The 16,327-nt window shown below is 35.1% G+C and overlaps 1 protein-coding gene across 2 annotated transcripts in view; it reads right to left on the bottom strand.

Annotated features, from left to right (window-relative positions):
* sdc3 (syndecan 3) overlaps nucleotides 1-16,327 on the bottom strand; it is a 227,227-nt gene that overhangs the window by 12,262 nt on the left and 198,638 nt on the right. For both annotated transcript variants that reach the window (XM_039740051.1, XM_039740052.1), the window contains exons 3-4: nucleotides 11,073-11,668; nucleotides 4,896-5,142 (exon numbers count right to left, since the gene is read on the bottom strand). In XM_039740051.1, the coding sequence (XP_039595985.1) occupies nucleotides 4,896-5,142; nucleotides 11,073-11,668 (843 nt within the window). The remainder of the gene's footprint in view (nucleotides 1-4,895; nucleotides 5,143-11,072; nucleotides 11,669-16,327) is intronic.

The raw sequence follows: 16,327 nt of genomic DNA, 5'->3' as shown, positions 1-16,327 counted from the left end.
AAAGCTAGCACCTAATAGAAGATGGCAGGACCAGCTATGCATAAGGTGAGGGGCAGTTATTACTAAAAAATGTTTGAAGAAATTTATTTCTTTAAAAATTCTGTAAAGCACTGCGAAATTATTTCAATCTATTATCTTTCAAGCAAAACAACCATCTTTTGTAAACTGCAGTAAATTTATATTTTCTATTTGAAAAATTTTAATTCATGCAAAAATAAGTCCATAAAAATGTAACCACAGCTCACTATTAAAAGCATATGCATTGTAGCAAAACAAGCTCTTCATGTCAAATATTTTAACAATACAAAAATAACTTAAGCTTAATTTCTTCTGGATGATTTTAATTTCTCTCAGCTATATTTTAAAAATGGATGTAATACAATGTTCTCTTTCAAAAGCAATTGTGTGTAAGAGAGCTATGTTATTAGTCAAGTGCACATTCTTAACATAATACTTATCTTTAAATATGCTGTGAAATACAGGTACTAAAAAAGGAATAAATGGAAGCCAAGATTTTTTTTGTCCAATCTTTTCTTAAAAAAGTACTAATTGCCAGGCTTAAATATAAAAAGTGAGATACCCTCTTAGTGGTGTTGACTGGGATGAAGCCTAGGCACAGACAATAGCTAAGTACGAATTACATTTACATTTTTAAAACCCTCTTTTAGTAGAGAGCCTAGAAAGCATCCCAGTACAAAACTTGGGCTGTTTTATTGCTATTTTAAAAGCTGAATCCTAAAAATAGGCGTGCACACATAATTACAAGCAGCTACAAGACCAGCTGTTCTAAGGTATTTTTCCTGTCTTCTGCAGCTTAAACAAAATAACATACAATATTCTTGTTTATTTACTGTACTGTTTGCAGTTGCATTAAAATCAATTAAATACTGTTTTTCAGAAAAGAAAATTATTATATTTTGTAACCAATAACTATGATTTAATAACAAGAGCTGCAGTAAAATCAATGAAGTTTCACTGAATACAAACGGTGGAACAAACTTTTATACAATAAATCAAAGTATCCACTAAAAAGGTTTTCAAGGATGCAAAATAGAGCTATAAATCAAGATTAGAATCACAGGCAATGCTGTAGTTCCAGGATATTTTAAGAAAACCACCATAGTGCCACTACCTAAGAAAACAAGATGACATGCTTGAATGAGTACACCCAGTGGCACCTCTCCAATGTGCCTACCACAACAGACTGGCAGGTGATGCCACTTCTTGAGCACTATACTGTATGTAGCCTTTAAGCATCTGGACAGAAGGTACTTATGTATTACACTTCACTATCCAGCGTACCTGCCAGGTGATGATAAAGCTCAGGAGCCAAAGTCTTGTAATTCTGTTTGTAATTGGCAGGTAAATTCTTGACAGGGAGACCACAGATTATAAGGATTGCAAATAAAACCTTGTCATAGTTTAACTAAATACTGGGGCTCAGCAGGGATGCTTTCTAAGCTAATGACTGTATTCTTTGTTCACTCACAACTAACTGCACAGCAGTGTATAACAATAATTGCATCATTAAATTTGTAGATGACACTACAATAATTAGTCTGGTCAGCAATGATAAAACTACGTACAGGGATGAAATATAAATTCATAGTTAACTTCAGTAAAACTAATGGCACTCACAGAACAAACTACATCTTTGGTATCAGGGTGGAAACAGCAGATTCAGGTTTCTGGGAAAATAATAATAAAAACACAACTTTGTACTGGAACACAGATTCCATAAAAAAAAGTTTAGCACCACCTTTATTTTATGACATAATTGAAGCAACAGGGAATGGCTGTATGGGTTAACTTATATCGCTGCATATTGACAGTGTTTATTCTTTACAGAATACAAAGGGCCATGAATCTGGCACAGAACATAACTGGCTGCAGCCTTACTAACAAGTAACAACTTTACAGGGACCAGCACCATGGAAGAAAGCTGGAAATCCCAGTCAAGAATTTTTCACCCCTCTTTCATAATACTTTTAATCTTGAAGCAGTACACATAGAGAATAAATATAACCATGCACCCTTGACTGACGTTTTGTTTAAATGCACTGTAGCCTAAAAATGAAGATTTCCTAAATCACTAACTTTTGTATTTCCAAAGTCATTAATGCTCTCCAAATTTAGTGTAACATTTTGAGGGCTACAGTACTACAGTTTAATATTATGTCAATTAAATCACATCCAGAACAGACAGGCAAACTGACTTTTAGTATTTTGCAGTTTTCCAAAATATGGTATACCTGTAAAAGAAAATGTAAAACTAATACTTGTGATACCAGCTTCCAGGTAATGTATGTGTGCATAAATCTTGAAGCTATGGTTGCTATACTCTCTGTCAGGTTTCCTTATTCCAATCATTCTATAACCCACTAAATCAAATTCAGGATTGCCATTGCAGAGCATAAACCCTACATCACTGGGTATAAAGCAGAAAATAGCCTTGGATAAGATGTCCAGCCATTGCAGGACCCATTCACACACATCGATATTCACATTATATCAATTTGTAATCAACAATTAATCAAAAACCCACACATCCATGGAGAGAGCACACCAACTCCATACAGATATTGTCCACTTGTGGCATTTGAATCCTGGACACTGGACCTTTGGGATGTGATATGCTATGTTTTAGCTATGATTTCATGGTTTGCTGCTATTGTTTTAGAGGATGACAGCTGCCCCTCACAAAGTTCTGATAGGATAGCACTTGTATACTGATTAAACCAGGTTGCAGGAAAATCAGTATAGTATTACAGTGTTTTTTCTTCATGACACTAATGGTATAGTATCAGGGTTTAGGATTTATTTTTGCATTTTACAGTTATGATGTCCCATCCACTGTTGATTCATGCCTTGAGCCTGATGCTGCTGATTTAAGCTTTGGCGCCTGTACTGAATTAAGCAGATTTTAAAGATGTTATAAACATTTTTAATGGAATTTTGTGCTTGCACTTACAACATTTATTGCTTTTAAAATCCTTTAAATAGCACATTTAACTTTTTTTTCTCTCTTTTAGCAAATGAGTTTTTGTGTAAAAGAGCAACTCTTATCAAAGCAATAACCTGAAATTCCAATAAAAAAAGATCCATATACGCTATGTCCAAAGTGTTTAGGGTGATTTTTTTGTTTTCATTGCATTACTATAGTGAAAGAGATTGACATGAAAAATGCAACATGTAAGTACTGCTGTATGAAGATAAAGGCTCCAAGCAACATTGCACATACAGTATACAGTACTCTGTAAGGGCTTATGAGAGAATGCATCTCAACAGAGTTAAGTTCAGTCAGTGAGCTAATGTGTGTTGCCCTAATCGAATATTCTTAATCTTGATGTGGAAGCGGTTTTGATATTCAAAGGTTTGTCTATGAGCATTTTGCCATTAGGATTACTATTTAATTTAATATTTAATAAATTAAAAAACAGATACGAGTTGCTTTCTCTCACATAATCAAAATGTGATACTTAATGCAACTTAATAAATCATAATATTAATATTCTGACAATATAGTTTTGAGGGGTCCTTAGCACTTCCCATGCCTGCTTATTTAATGACCCAAGTATTTTTTATGTGTCACTCAGTAACTATTCAGAAATGTTTTATTTATGATGGTTTTTCTAGATAGTATAGATATAGGATATGCATTAAAACAACAGGTACATAAGTATACAGTAATTTGTAAGGTTCTTGTAATGGTTTTTGCGTTTTACGTAAAGGTGAACCCTAATCAATAAATAAGAAACTAGAAGACTTCATTGGTGTCATTTAGATATTACAAGTCTGATCAGTGAATTGATTTACTGGTGTGTGAGGAAAACTGAAAGAGAGCAACCTGCCAAAGCTCTTACGTGGCAACTTTACTTGCCAAGCTTGAGAACTACTGTACAATCATTGTTCCAACCTTGTATTATGTGGACAGTGAACAGTGATTTGTCTTTGTGTATTAGTTTGAAATCTGTACCTAAAAAAATGCATTTCAGTTGTGGTGCTCTTGCCACAAAATCACTGAAAGCATAGTCATCACTGTTTCATTGTTTGGAAAAAAATGTATGAAGTTACTTAAAAGTGTGGAAAAACCTGTTTGAATATGTAATGGTATCACTGGTAATACAAAGATTTAATATGCATTATTACTGTATGCAAGTACGCGGATTAAAATAAAAATTAATTAATACAGCAATTAAGAAAAAGCGCTTGTGTTAAGCAGTTGTCCAGCCAAGAGGTCCCTGCATCACTGTTTTGCTTATTCAATTATCCAAATTAACACAATAATAATATTTTTGTAACTGATGTTGAGAATGTTTAGTTTAATTGATATCCATCCATTAACCCCCAAACCAGCTTAATCCAATTCAGGATTGATGAAAGCCAGTGTTAACTATCAGCAGCATCATGCTCAAAGCAGTAACCATCTATGGGTAGGATGCCAGTTTATCCCATGGCACCTGCAAGGACATGTCCACACTGAGACTTAGAGCTACCAATCAACTTAACATGCGCGCGCACACACACACACACTTTTAGAAAATGGGAAAAAACTGGGGAACCATAAGAAACCCACCCAGGGCATGAGGAGAGTGTGTAAACGCAGGTTGCATTCTGAATTTGAATACATTCTCCTGGAGCTGTGAAGAAGCACCATTGACCATTCATTCTACCAGCATGCTGTAACATTACAATATTCAAGAACTTATCCCAGCAGTAAACAAATTAGTGAACATGATCTTATAAAAAACATGCAGCAGTTTGTTTTGACAAGATGTACGTAAGTACAGAGCCACTGTAAAATATTTCTTGCCAACACATTTTAAGTCAGTTCTGTTTTTTTATAGTACATTTGTCTCCTGTGGACTTAAAAAAAATCACTGTCAAGATCTTACCTATTAGGACTTCCTTCCTTTCTAGTATGTTTTTCTGTGGTAGTTGGGCAGCAGAACTTCCCGAGTCAATTGTGTTTCCATTTAAGTCAGGTTCTATCTTTCTAACTGTTGGCTTGGTGGCTGGAATTAGGATCTCATTGTTCTTCAACTCCTCCTCTTCTCGAATCTCAAAGTCTCCACTGGGTCCGACACCGCCCATCTCCGTACTGACTGTTGTATCTACTATGGTTTCCAAAGTCTCCGTTTGCTGAAGTGGATTGGTAAAGGAAAAAAAAGACAAACTGTATGATTGCTAATACTATGAACTGCTTTTCTTTAACAATTAAAGTGGTAATTCAACCATTTTCAGCTTTGTTTTATTTCAATTCACAGAAACAGAAGGTTTATACGTAGGTAAGATAGGTGCAAGACAGGGATCCACAAGGTTGGAATACCAGTTCATCATAAAATTAATATAAACACAGCTGGTTCCATACACATTTAATCAATTAATCAATGTCTCAGTCAGTGGCTTGTAATTCTACAGTATAATGCACTACTAACAACATACACAATTACAAGGTGCTTTGTAAAGCTAAACATGTTCTCTGTTGTAGACAGCTACTTAAAGATATTTACTTGATTGTCAAATGCATATATTGTCCATGTAGTTGTTGTTTCTATTAACAGAATTAAAGCTGTCTTGTTATGAAAACCATCAGGGGTGAACAGGATTAGGAAGTGCTAGTCATTTTCCATTTTAAAATGTTATCATTTTTTCTCTCGTTTAAATTGAAGAGTGCTAACTATAGTGACATCTGAAGTGTAGAACCTGCTATTCTTTTAGAATAAGATTTTTTTAATAAATATTGAATTTTATAAGTTTAAGAAATATAATTTTAATAGGAGTATGAGATTTATATGTAATGATTTATCTGCATTTTCTCGCTGTGAAAAATTTCATATTTTGGGAGAATTGTAACAAATTAACAGCAACATCTTTATTGGCTTAGTAACCCATTTTGCAACCTTTTTTTTAATTTTAACCTTTGTAAATGGCAGGAGCTTGACTATTTCAGATTAGGTATAACAAATAATATCTTTTCAATGCCTTTAGCAAACTGTCACCAATTTTTCTGCTGCTAACATTCTCTCTATTTTATGAATAAGAAAATACAAGGGGAGATTTTTAACTTTTGTACGCATGACTGATTTTTCAGAAATGTATTGTTAGGCTAAGCTTTGACAGAAGCTAACTGAAGGTCATAAGTATTTGAACACAGAAAACATAAATAAGAGCATACAATGTAATAGATAAATGGTCTTTTACAGATAACAGACGCCTCTTAGTCTTTGACCGTGAATTATTAAGGCCTAAGGCTTAGTAATGTGAAAGCAAAAAAAAAAAAAAAAGCAGTATACCATTGTGTTTTTGTTTAGTTTTTTTCAATAGATGTCATTTTTTCTAAACCTCTTCCAGTTATAATTAATTTAGTAGTTCACACCTTCATTATCTTTGTGAAGACCAAAGATTACATACTATATGGCGAAAGTCATTCTTAGCATAGCTAAGTGATAGAAAGGCACTGGTGAGCATTTTAAGATTGATTCCATACAACACTTTCAAACGTGTGCTTGCAAAAAATGCTACAAATATCAAACATTGGCTTGTCTGTCTGTCTGTCTGAAACAACTTGGCTCCCAGTGGACCAATTTTATTGGAATTTAGTACACATATTCTTCAAAGAAATTATCAGCAATGTCCAATTTCATTGAAAACACCTTTAATAGAGCACACATACAAATTATTGCTTTTCTAAAATTCTCATCTGAAAACATTGGTGAATTTCTTAAACTCAATATCTTAAAACAGAGAACATTCTGTGTTACCTCAAATATGAATTAATTTACTGTTTCAGATTTACCTTCAGAGGACTTATTTCATCTTGTATATTCCTTCTTTTACATGTTGTGGTGGATTGCCGGCATTTTACTCCGGCCCTCACCCCCTGGCCGCTAGGAGGAGCTCTCCCGAGAGCATATACGGGCCAATTCCAGCAGGGCCTCATGGACTATGTAGTTTTTATACACAGCCCTGCTGGATACCTTGGGGGCCACTGGGAGTCGCTGTCGGGAGGCCAATAGACTCATTTGGACATCATGACCCGGAAGTTCGTCACAGGAAGAGCGACGGGCTTCCGGGGTGAAGAAAAGTACTGTTTACCCTGACCCGGAAGGAATAAGGACTTGTGGAACTGTTGGGCAGAAAGACTTCCGGGTCAGGGGGAATAAAAGGACTCTGGGAACTCCCAGACAACGAGCTGAGCTGGGTGGTAGGAGGGCAACGCGTCTGGGACTGGAGGATTGTGATTATTATTGATTTATTATTGTTGTTGTGGTTTATGAATAGTGTGGAGTGGAGGGTGCTTAGTGCACATTGTTATAATAAAAAGAATAATTGTAGCACTTTTACCAGGTGTTTGGCGTGGTACCTGAGGGTTCAAGGGAGCACTACTGCCCCCTACTGCGACAATGTCTAAAAGCTTCCAGATGGAAAATCTGATCTCCAGTGCAAGTTTTGAATACCAGCAGAGTCCTGCTCATGGATTCAATCTCGCTTTTGCATCTGAGGCTTACATGCCCCCTAAACCTCCATCCACACCAACTCACTTCACCTACTTCTTGAAGTTGTGCTGGTAGTTCAATTATCTTTGTAACCATAAAAGTAAAAACTAAACCCAAGGAAAGCAAAAAAAAAAACAAAATACTTAAATCTAGAAAGGAATGGAAAAAGAAAGATGCTTCCTAAGTGTAGCTCTGTAAGCCATTATTTAAAAAGTAATATCCATATATGTCTCATTTACATGACATTAAAACAACCTCATGACTTTATTAACTGCAGATTTAATGATTCAGTATTTTACTGATATTGTAATTTTCTATGAAAATGCCACAATGAACTGCTTTTCCATCACAGTCAATACTGCTGCTGCTAACAATGTTAGCTTGAGACTTCAACATACTATGCTACATATTGTAGATTTTACTCTCCATGGGGGTAACACTTTCAAAAATTTTATGTTTAAGAAATACCAACTACAATTAATCATAAACCTCCATAATTAACAATTTTGCATCAGTTGTACAGTACATTACTTGAGTTGGAATTTACTGTCTGTGAAAGCAATTTTACCACCACCCAGTTAGGTTCTATTTTTAACGACATGAAAGTGCAAAAGATTTTTTGAACATATGTATTTTACGTGCTGTATGAATACTAACCACATCCTGTTATCATTGTTAATTTTGAATGACTATCATATATAAAAATATTAATAAACAAACTTGCAGCCTAATTGGATGATCCATGTCTGCTTATCAACTTAACAACCCCAAGTCGTTCTAACACATTTTGGAGTTTTAACATGAACTCATATTATCTAAGATATACCTTGATCTAAAATTCACAGGTTATGTGTTTTTGGGATTATCCAACTATTAGACTTTAAAGGAATAAACATTTCAAAATAATCCCTTAAACTATAACAGTTCTGTTGAGACCAGCTTTGCTAAATGACCAATATATTGTGATAACTTCCACTAATTGCTCTTTGCCATCTCTTAATCGAATAGAAAAGTTTTTACCTATTTGCCATAATGAGTGCAAAAAGGATGTCCCATTTTACTTCTAATTAGAAAAAGTTGATGAATTTTATGAGGAACTTCTTTAAAAACATCTTTAAAATTTAGCAGAAATATATTAAGGTTGCCATTTATTTACTATGGATGTTGAACCTCTAATAATCTTAGAAGCTTAAATATCTTTGACTGATTATGTTATATTAAATCTGATTATTTCACTTCTTTTCAGATGTTTAGCATACGAGAACCTGTACCCATTAGTCAAAAGCCAGGAGTAAACTGAATTACATTTGAAGATGTCCATATTTAATTAATCTACTGTATTAATCAATCAAACATTTAATACAAATTTAGATCTTTTAGGATTCATTCTTACTACAAAGTTACAAAGTCTGACTTGCTGATGATGTTCTTATGTACATTTTTTATTCATTCGTTTTCTAAATATTTTAAATAATATAATGAACTTAATTTTTATATAGCTTTTATATATGCTTTACAAGTACATATCTCTAATGCGGTTGCTGTCTCTCTCTCTTTTTTTTTAAACAATTGGATTCTAAGGGCGGCACAGTGGCGCAGTGGGTAGCGCTGCTGTCTCGCAGTTAGGAGACCTGGGTTTGCTTCCTGGGTCTTCCCTGTGTGGAGTTTGCATGTTTTCCCCTGTGTTTGTAACATATATGTACATTTCAAAACACTATTTTTGTTTTTAAGTTTTCCACCCACATTTTAGGTCATCTTTCCTATGCCATGTGTAATATCAGGCAAGAAAGCTGTTTGTTTACGAGCAAACCTGAAGTAAATAAAAATGCCAAAAGAATGAGGTAAAAACAAAATGGACTTCTTTGTGTGGACAGACAATTCAAAATAACTGTTTTTAAATGTTTACTGTTGTGAAAGGCATACTGCTGTGAATTGATATACTGTAGATGGGAAGTCCTACCAAAATAAACTCTGAGATATTTGAGTGTTTCAAGGCACAAATCATATCAACTAATGCAGAAAAATTAGAAAAGACCTATGTCCACAGTAAAGGTGAGGTCACAGTAGAAAAAAGTGAGATAAGCACATGACAATCATACATCAGGGTTTTTGAAAAGCTTTGTTTACCCCATCCACACTGCTACATGAAACACAATGTTTTGACATTTATACACTGATGAGCGTTTTCAAAATTATTTATTTTTGGTGGTTGAAAACACGGTTTTAGTGCAAGTGGAAGGCCAAGTTGAAATAAACAAAACAAAAGTTGTCAAATGTGTTCATCTTACTGTAGACTAAGTCTAAATATGAATGGGTAAGGTTATATTTGTAGTTTTTCAGGTTTGGTTCCTACCCACTTCCTACAAGTTCCCTCACATGTAATATTGTCACTTTACTTTATAACCTTCCAATGGTAAGCGGAATGCTGGTCATGTACCTTTGCAATTTTATGATTATGAGCTCTTTTCTTCTGTCTTTCAAATGATAGAGATATGAAAGTAAAAATTAGCCTTTAATTACCACATTAATAAGCCAAGCTGCAATATTATCACAAACCACAGATACCCATTATCACACCATCTCACAATTTATCATGGTGTGGATGCAGAAAATTCTGAAAGCCACAACAAAAATAACATTATATCTGTGCAAGTGTCGAATGAGCAGTTGCTCACAGAGTCCTTAATTAGGCACATTACCTGCATTGTGAGGCAGCGTCAGTTTCGGCATTACAGCCATTGTTGAGGATCTGAGCAGCTGGACCAGGCCAGGGGGACACCCACGTAACACCTGGCTGAGGCGGATAGATGGTTGTTTCCGGAGGGTGGGACTGGACCATGTGATTTGCCTAGGGGGTTGTGAACTGGGATCCCGAGCTGATTGTTGTGTGGGGGGTGCGACAACCCATTGTACCAGTGCATGCTCCCCAACCTTACCTGTCCTGTGCAAGACAAACATCTGGAATGGACAAAGGAGCAGTTCACTTATTTAAAAAAAAAAAAATCTGTCATTACTAGTTCTTAACGGTAAACTGTAATGCAGCAAAAAATACGTAAATCACTGAATTTGCTTGGCTCATCAATGACAAGACTTAAGCTGCCAAATGATTGGAGTGTATATTGTCTCACACAGCAGTGCTGAAAGAGCCAGTCAGAAAATGTCACCAAGAAAGAAGATATTTACAAAGAATGAAAAGGACACAATAAGCTGTATCGTATGTATGTATTTTATACGAATCTGATTATGTTCTGTAAGGTTTGTTTTTGTGTACTTTTGACATAACCTACATAATCCACTTCAAGCACTGATTTGTTACTTGCATACAATCCTGCATGGATAGACTGGCTACCCGTGACCATAGGTTAGAATAAGTCAATAGAGAAGAAGGAGTATCATTTTGCTAAACCCTGAAGACATTTCAACCAAAACAACTTCTTCTTCCTCCAAGTATGGCTTAAGATCCAATATACACAATATATAAAACAAATGTACTTAATCACTTTACTAAATGATCTAAAATACAAGAATAACACTATGTCAGAAAACTATTAAAAAAGAAGGTCAAGAACATACCTCAGGTGCTAATGGCATAGGCTGGCTGGTGGTGTGTTCTATGTAGATGTTTTTGCTCTGTGTGGTGGCACTGCTTTCAGGGGTTGTTCGGCTAGTGAAGACAGCTCTGGGTCTGGCGGTGGCAGTGATGGCTGTAGTTGGTAAAGTAATAGCTGTAGTTGTGGTGCGTCTGCGTGGAACAGAGGCTGTAGTTGTAGTGGCCGTTGTGGACTCAGTAGTTGGCAATACTGTTGTTTGCTCTGTTGTTGTATCCTCCTCTGTAACGTCTTCTGTGGTAATCATTTCTGTAGCCATTACTACTGTAGGCAGGGCATGATGGACAGTTGTAGTTAGAGAGGTAGTTGTTGCCATGGGAATGGCTCTAGCAGGTGTTGGCTTCCGGTGAACGGGTTCAGTGATAGGAGGTGGGGTAAGACGGACAGTGCTGGCCTCTTCCTTTTCATCTTCCCAGTCATCTGTGGATATTGCAGGCTGCGTTGGGACTGCTGCTGGTGCTACTGAAGGAGCAGATGACATGGCCTGAGTTGTAGAAACAGAAGGAGGAGGCTCTGTGCTGAATTGTGCCTTGCTTCTTATCTCAATATCCTGCACTGGGTCTGCAAAAAGACATGTGATCGTTTTATTAATAACAACTCAGTAAAATTGGGTTTTCAAGAAAAAAAAAGCTATAAAGGGTTAATTTAGCTTTGTCTACCAGTTTTGCCAAGCACTGCAAAAAGTCTGGAGCAAGTAGGCCAGCATATGTTAGGATCTTTATAAAGTTACCTATCTGGAGATATCCAGTAAATTTTAGAAGCAAACAAACGTAATTCTTTGTAAATGGTGGTACAGTTAACAATGTATACCAGGGGTGCCCAATACGTCGATCGAGATCGACCGGTAGATCGGAAAGGTAGTGCAGGGAACATCGCGTGCATTCAAAAAATTTTTTTTTAAATGTTAGTCTATCATATATCCTCCCAATGGCATTTGCCACTTGATTGACATACAGGGCGGCCAGTCTGAGATCTCTTCTCTTCAAACACACTGGTCATCCCGCACGCACGATCAAACGCGCAAGCTACTGCAAAACTCCGGCTATCTAAGTGATCTAGTTAACCTTCCAATTTATATCAACTAAAGAAGGGATTTTAAAAAAAAAAATTGTTGTTTATGGGCTGGATGTGGAATTGGAAGAGTTTTTTTTTTTTTCTCACAATGTCACAATCGAAGTTCTTTTGTCTGATCTGTCAATCTATCATTGCTATTCCAAAGAAGGAAAATGTGGAAAGGCACTTTCGAACTGTTCATAAAAACTACGGAACTGACTTCATTCCGAAAAGCGACCTGAGAAAGAGAAAGGAGAGGGAACTAAAATTACACAGTTAATCAGACTGCCGTCATTTTTCACTCGGCTGAATTCAAAAGCAAAGGCAGACACACCGAAGGATCATTTCGGGTGAATCACTCGATCATTAAGCATAAGAAGTCTTTCCAAGAGCTACCTCCTTGACTGCATTATTCGGCTCTACGGTACTTATTTATGCGAGTCAGCCTTTTCTCACATGAAGAATATTAAGTCCAAATACTGTAATGACCATAAATGTATTGAATTGTTATTGTGCCATAAAGGTTATTCAGTTATATATATATATATATATATATATATATATATATATATATATATATATATATATATATATACTGTATATAACATTTTTAATGTAGGTAGATCATTTCGACCTGGTCATTTTAAAAGTGGCTCGCAAGCTGAAAAAGTGTGGGCACCCTACATGTAAACTAATACCCAATTTCAACAAAATACAAGGAAGTCTGTGCTATTCATGAATAAGTCTAAGTCATTCAGTTTGATAAAGAATGCATGATGGCGAGAAATGTTCTGCAGACCCACTTTAACTCTGTAATTAACTTTTCAGCACAATGTGCTTTCAAATTTTATAATCTAATTAAGATTATCTAAACTAAGTAGATGACCTTTCTTTATATAGTGTAACATCTCAAGGCACAAAAGTATATAAGAACATAACTTTAGTACAAGTGTATAATTTATAATGTTGACAGTTGGAACACAAGAGAGTTAACCGGCTCACTCAAAGTCACACAGTGAAATCAAAGGCAGGAAATAAAGTGACATCCCTACTGGTTACAGTCGACTGTTTTATTTATAAACATGTCCTAAACGTCCTGCAAAGTAGCAAACAAGTTTAACAAAAGTGCTACCATAAGAATCTGTGTCCAGAAAATAAGATCATAGCCTAATCTTAATTTTAGCCTGGACTACCGGATAGAAAATAATACAATTATACATTTTTGTATTAATAAATTATTATAATATATTAAGGTTTAATTACTGTATTTTTAATATACTACAATACTATAATTTATTTTACTATAATTTGGAATTACAAACATGTATAGCTGGATGCATATTATTCTTGGTAGTATTCACAATTATTATAAATATTTAATGGAACAAGAGCCTGTGTCATTCTTGAAAGTACTCTGAAATGTCTGCAACCTAGCAAAATTCATGGTGGCCCAGATTTTAGGGGTGCTGCTTTATAGTTCTAAGGATTTGGGTTAACTTTCTCAACAAATCACAGTTTACAGCATACACGTTTTCACTGTTCCCACAAGGGTTTGGTTTGGGTATTCTGGTTTCTGCCCACTTCCTTAAAGCATGCATATTAGGATTATACAGTATCCAGATAATTAAGAAAACTTTTCTGATTGGTCCCTGAATAGCCTTTGTCTGTCCATAACCTTGTAAAACATAAGCTAGGTATGTCTCTAGTGTCCATACACCATGTGTCATAAACTATAGCAAGGTGTGCATTTTGTATGCCCCTTTTGGCACAACTGTTATGTGCTGAGCCTTGCCCATTCACTCTCTCAATTGCATGTACAAATGATCATTTGGTATCAGCCCACAAGCTTTAAATAGTATTGTCTGCACAGTGATGTGGTGGTCATATAGGGAAAGCATGGGGCCTAATAAAGTGGTCACTCAGTGTATGCTCAGTGTGAAAAATAAAATGTACCTATTAATCAAATGTGAATAGTTTTAACTATTCTTGGCATACTTTGCTACTGCTTTGTTGCTACAGTAAAGCTTTATAAATGTTAAGCAATTTTCGCCTTATGTATAAACATTTTCTTTTATGATTGTGCATGCTGTAAAGGTCAGTTTGACTTTAGCTTAAGTCAAATATATTCTTCAGCTCTTACCCATTTTAGGGAAAATTTCTGCATTGCTTAAATTTGGTGCAATTGGAGGAAGAACTAGGGAGTAGGAAGGAACAGTTGAAGCTTTTACAGTATAAATGACACTTCATTCATTCTCACTTGGCCAGAAGTGTAACATTTAATAATCCACCATATAATTAATTATTATAATCCCTCTATGAATGCCAAAATGCAGCATTTTTTGCAGCATGAACAATTAAACTGTTCAGATACTCATAAATTCATTTTATGCAGAGAAGTGATGCAGACGTTAGCACTTATGCTTCACACCTCCAGAGACCTAGGTTCCCTTTTTGATGCAGTGAAGTCTGGACCTTCTCTTTCTGTTTTTAGTGAAAGTAATCCAGTCTCATCCCACATCATTAAAAAGGTGTATTTTAGTTTAATTGAGGTTAATAAATTGGTTCTTATGATTGAATCTTACTGAGAATGTCAAAAACTGAAATATATATTACATATGTGCATATTTGCTTTTTTGTTGAAACTGACATATTTCCAGGTTTGCCCAAATTTATTCCAGATTTAATGGAAAGGATCACTATCTAAGGATACAAAGCAAATTATTTAAGGCATACAAATCACTGCAAATTCAGCTTATGGATAATCAGCTCTCATTAAATACTTCTCATTTAAAAAGCAATACAATTGGTTTTAATGTCTAATTTGTTGTGAAAACATAGTTTTTCATGTCTGAGAGGCTCTAACACCTGAAGATTATTATTATTAATGTAAGTATAATTTTCTACATAGCTGTTGGTATTCGTTTAGGGTGAATTGTACAGTAACTCTTAAAACTACCTTAAGTAATATAAAATATTTAATTTTCTGCTGTGCCACAAAAATTTTCTCATGTTGATTTTTATAGCTAGTCTTTTAAATTAGTTCAAGCAATGACCTGACTTTTAAATAATGACATCATGAACGTAAAACTTGCCAAATGCTCCATATAAAATTGCATCTTGCTATGTTTCCACATTAACTTCTACTACTGCACATTATGGCTTTCCTAATCTAAAATGATTTCTCTTGCATTAGCGGTGGAGGAAAAGTCTTAGACATTTAAACAGATGTATTTTCTAGAAGGAAAAGATGAATGAGTCCGTATTTGTTAAAAATGACAGAACTTGACATTTGTGATAATCGTATTAGTCATGGACACATGCCAGCAACATTTGAAGCAATTCATTCAGTTTGCCACAATTAAACTGCTCTATCACAATGTCCTTCTGACAGCCTGATGATTAATCCAAATTCAGCAAATTAAAATGCTGCCTCGCCATGGCATGCTTCTCACCTGAGGAACAGCCTATTAGTAGGCCAGAGGCCTGACTGCAATAAGCAAGATATTAATATCATGATTTTTTTTTTTAAATAGCAATTTCAGTTCTACACTTGAAGCCATGTGAAAAATGACAATAATTGTATTATTTATTATTGTTAATAAATATTTTTAACTTATATAAATTAGAAAAGGCTGCAAGTATAACATGAACATTAAGCTAATAACAATTTCATAAAGAATATTTATTTAACTTTATTTAAGTTTTATTTTGCTTATACAATGTGTGTTAGATTGTTATTACAGTTTTTGCAATGTAACTGGAAATAAGAATTGTCACTAAGCGAATTGCCTTGTTCTATTTTAATACAAATCTTCTGTGATATTTGTTTTCAGGGCCTCATTTTTTATGACTGGGTTGCAAAAAGTCTATTCTGGCACCTTTAGGTGCAAGACATGAACCATTCTTAGATGGAATATTCAAGTACATTAAAGAAATTCAGCCTCCACAGTTAACCCAACAAGTGTCTTTGTAATGGGACAAAAACTAGAATCCTCTGAGAAAAGTCATACAGACAAAAATCAACAGAGACAGTGATCCGGCCAGAGGATGAACTCAAATTCCTGATGGTTTTTGTCAGCAGTCCTAAATATCATGTCATTTTAACAGACTTCACCTTCTGTGGGTCAAATTATTTGTTGTCCAGTTGTTTTTATTTTCCTTCCCTAA

This window comes from Polypterus senegalus, chromosome 17, assembly GCF_016835505.1.
Source record: "Polypterus senegalus isolate Bchr_013 chromosome 17, ASM1683550v1, whole genome shotgun sequence".
NCBI classification, from domain to species: domain Eukaryota; kingdom Metazoa; phylum Chordata; class Cladistia; order Polypteriformes; family Polypteridae; genus Polypterus; species Polypterus senegalus.
This window is presented reverse-complemented; position numbering and strand designations above follow the sequence as displayed.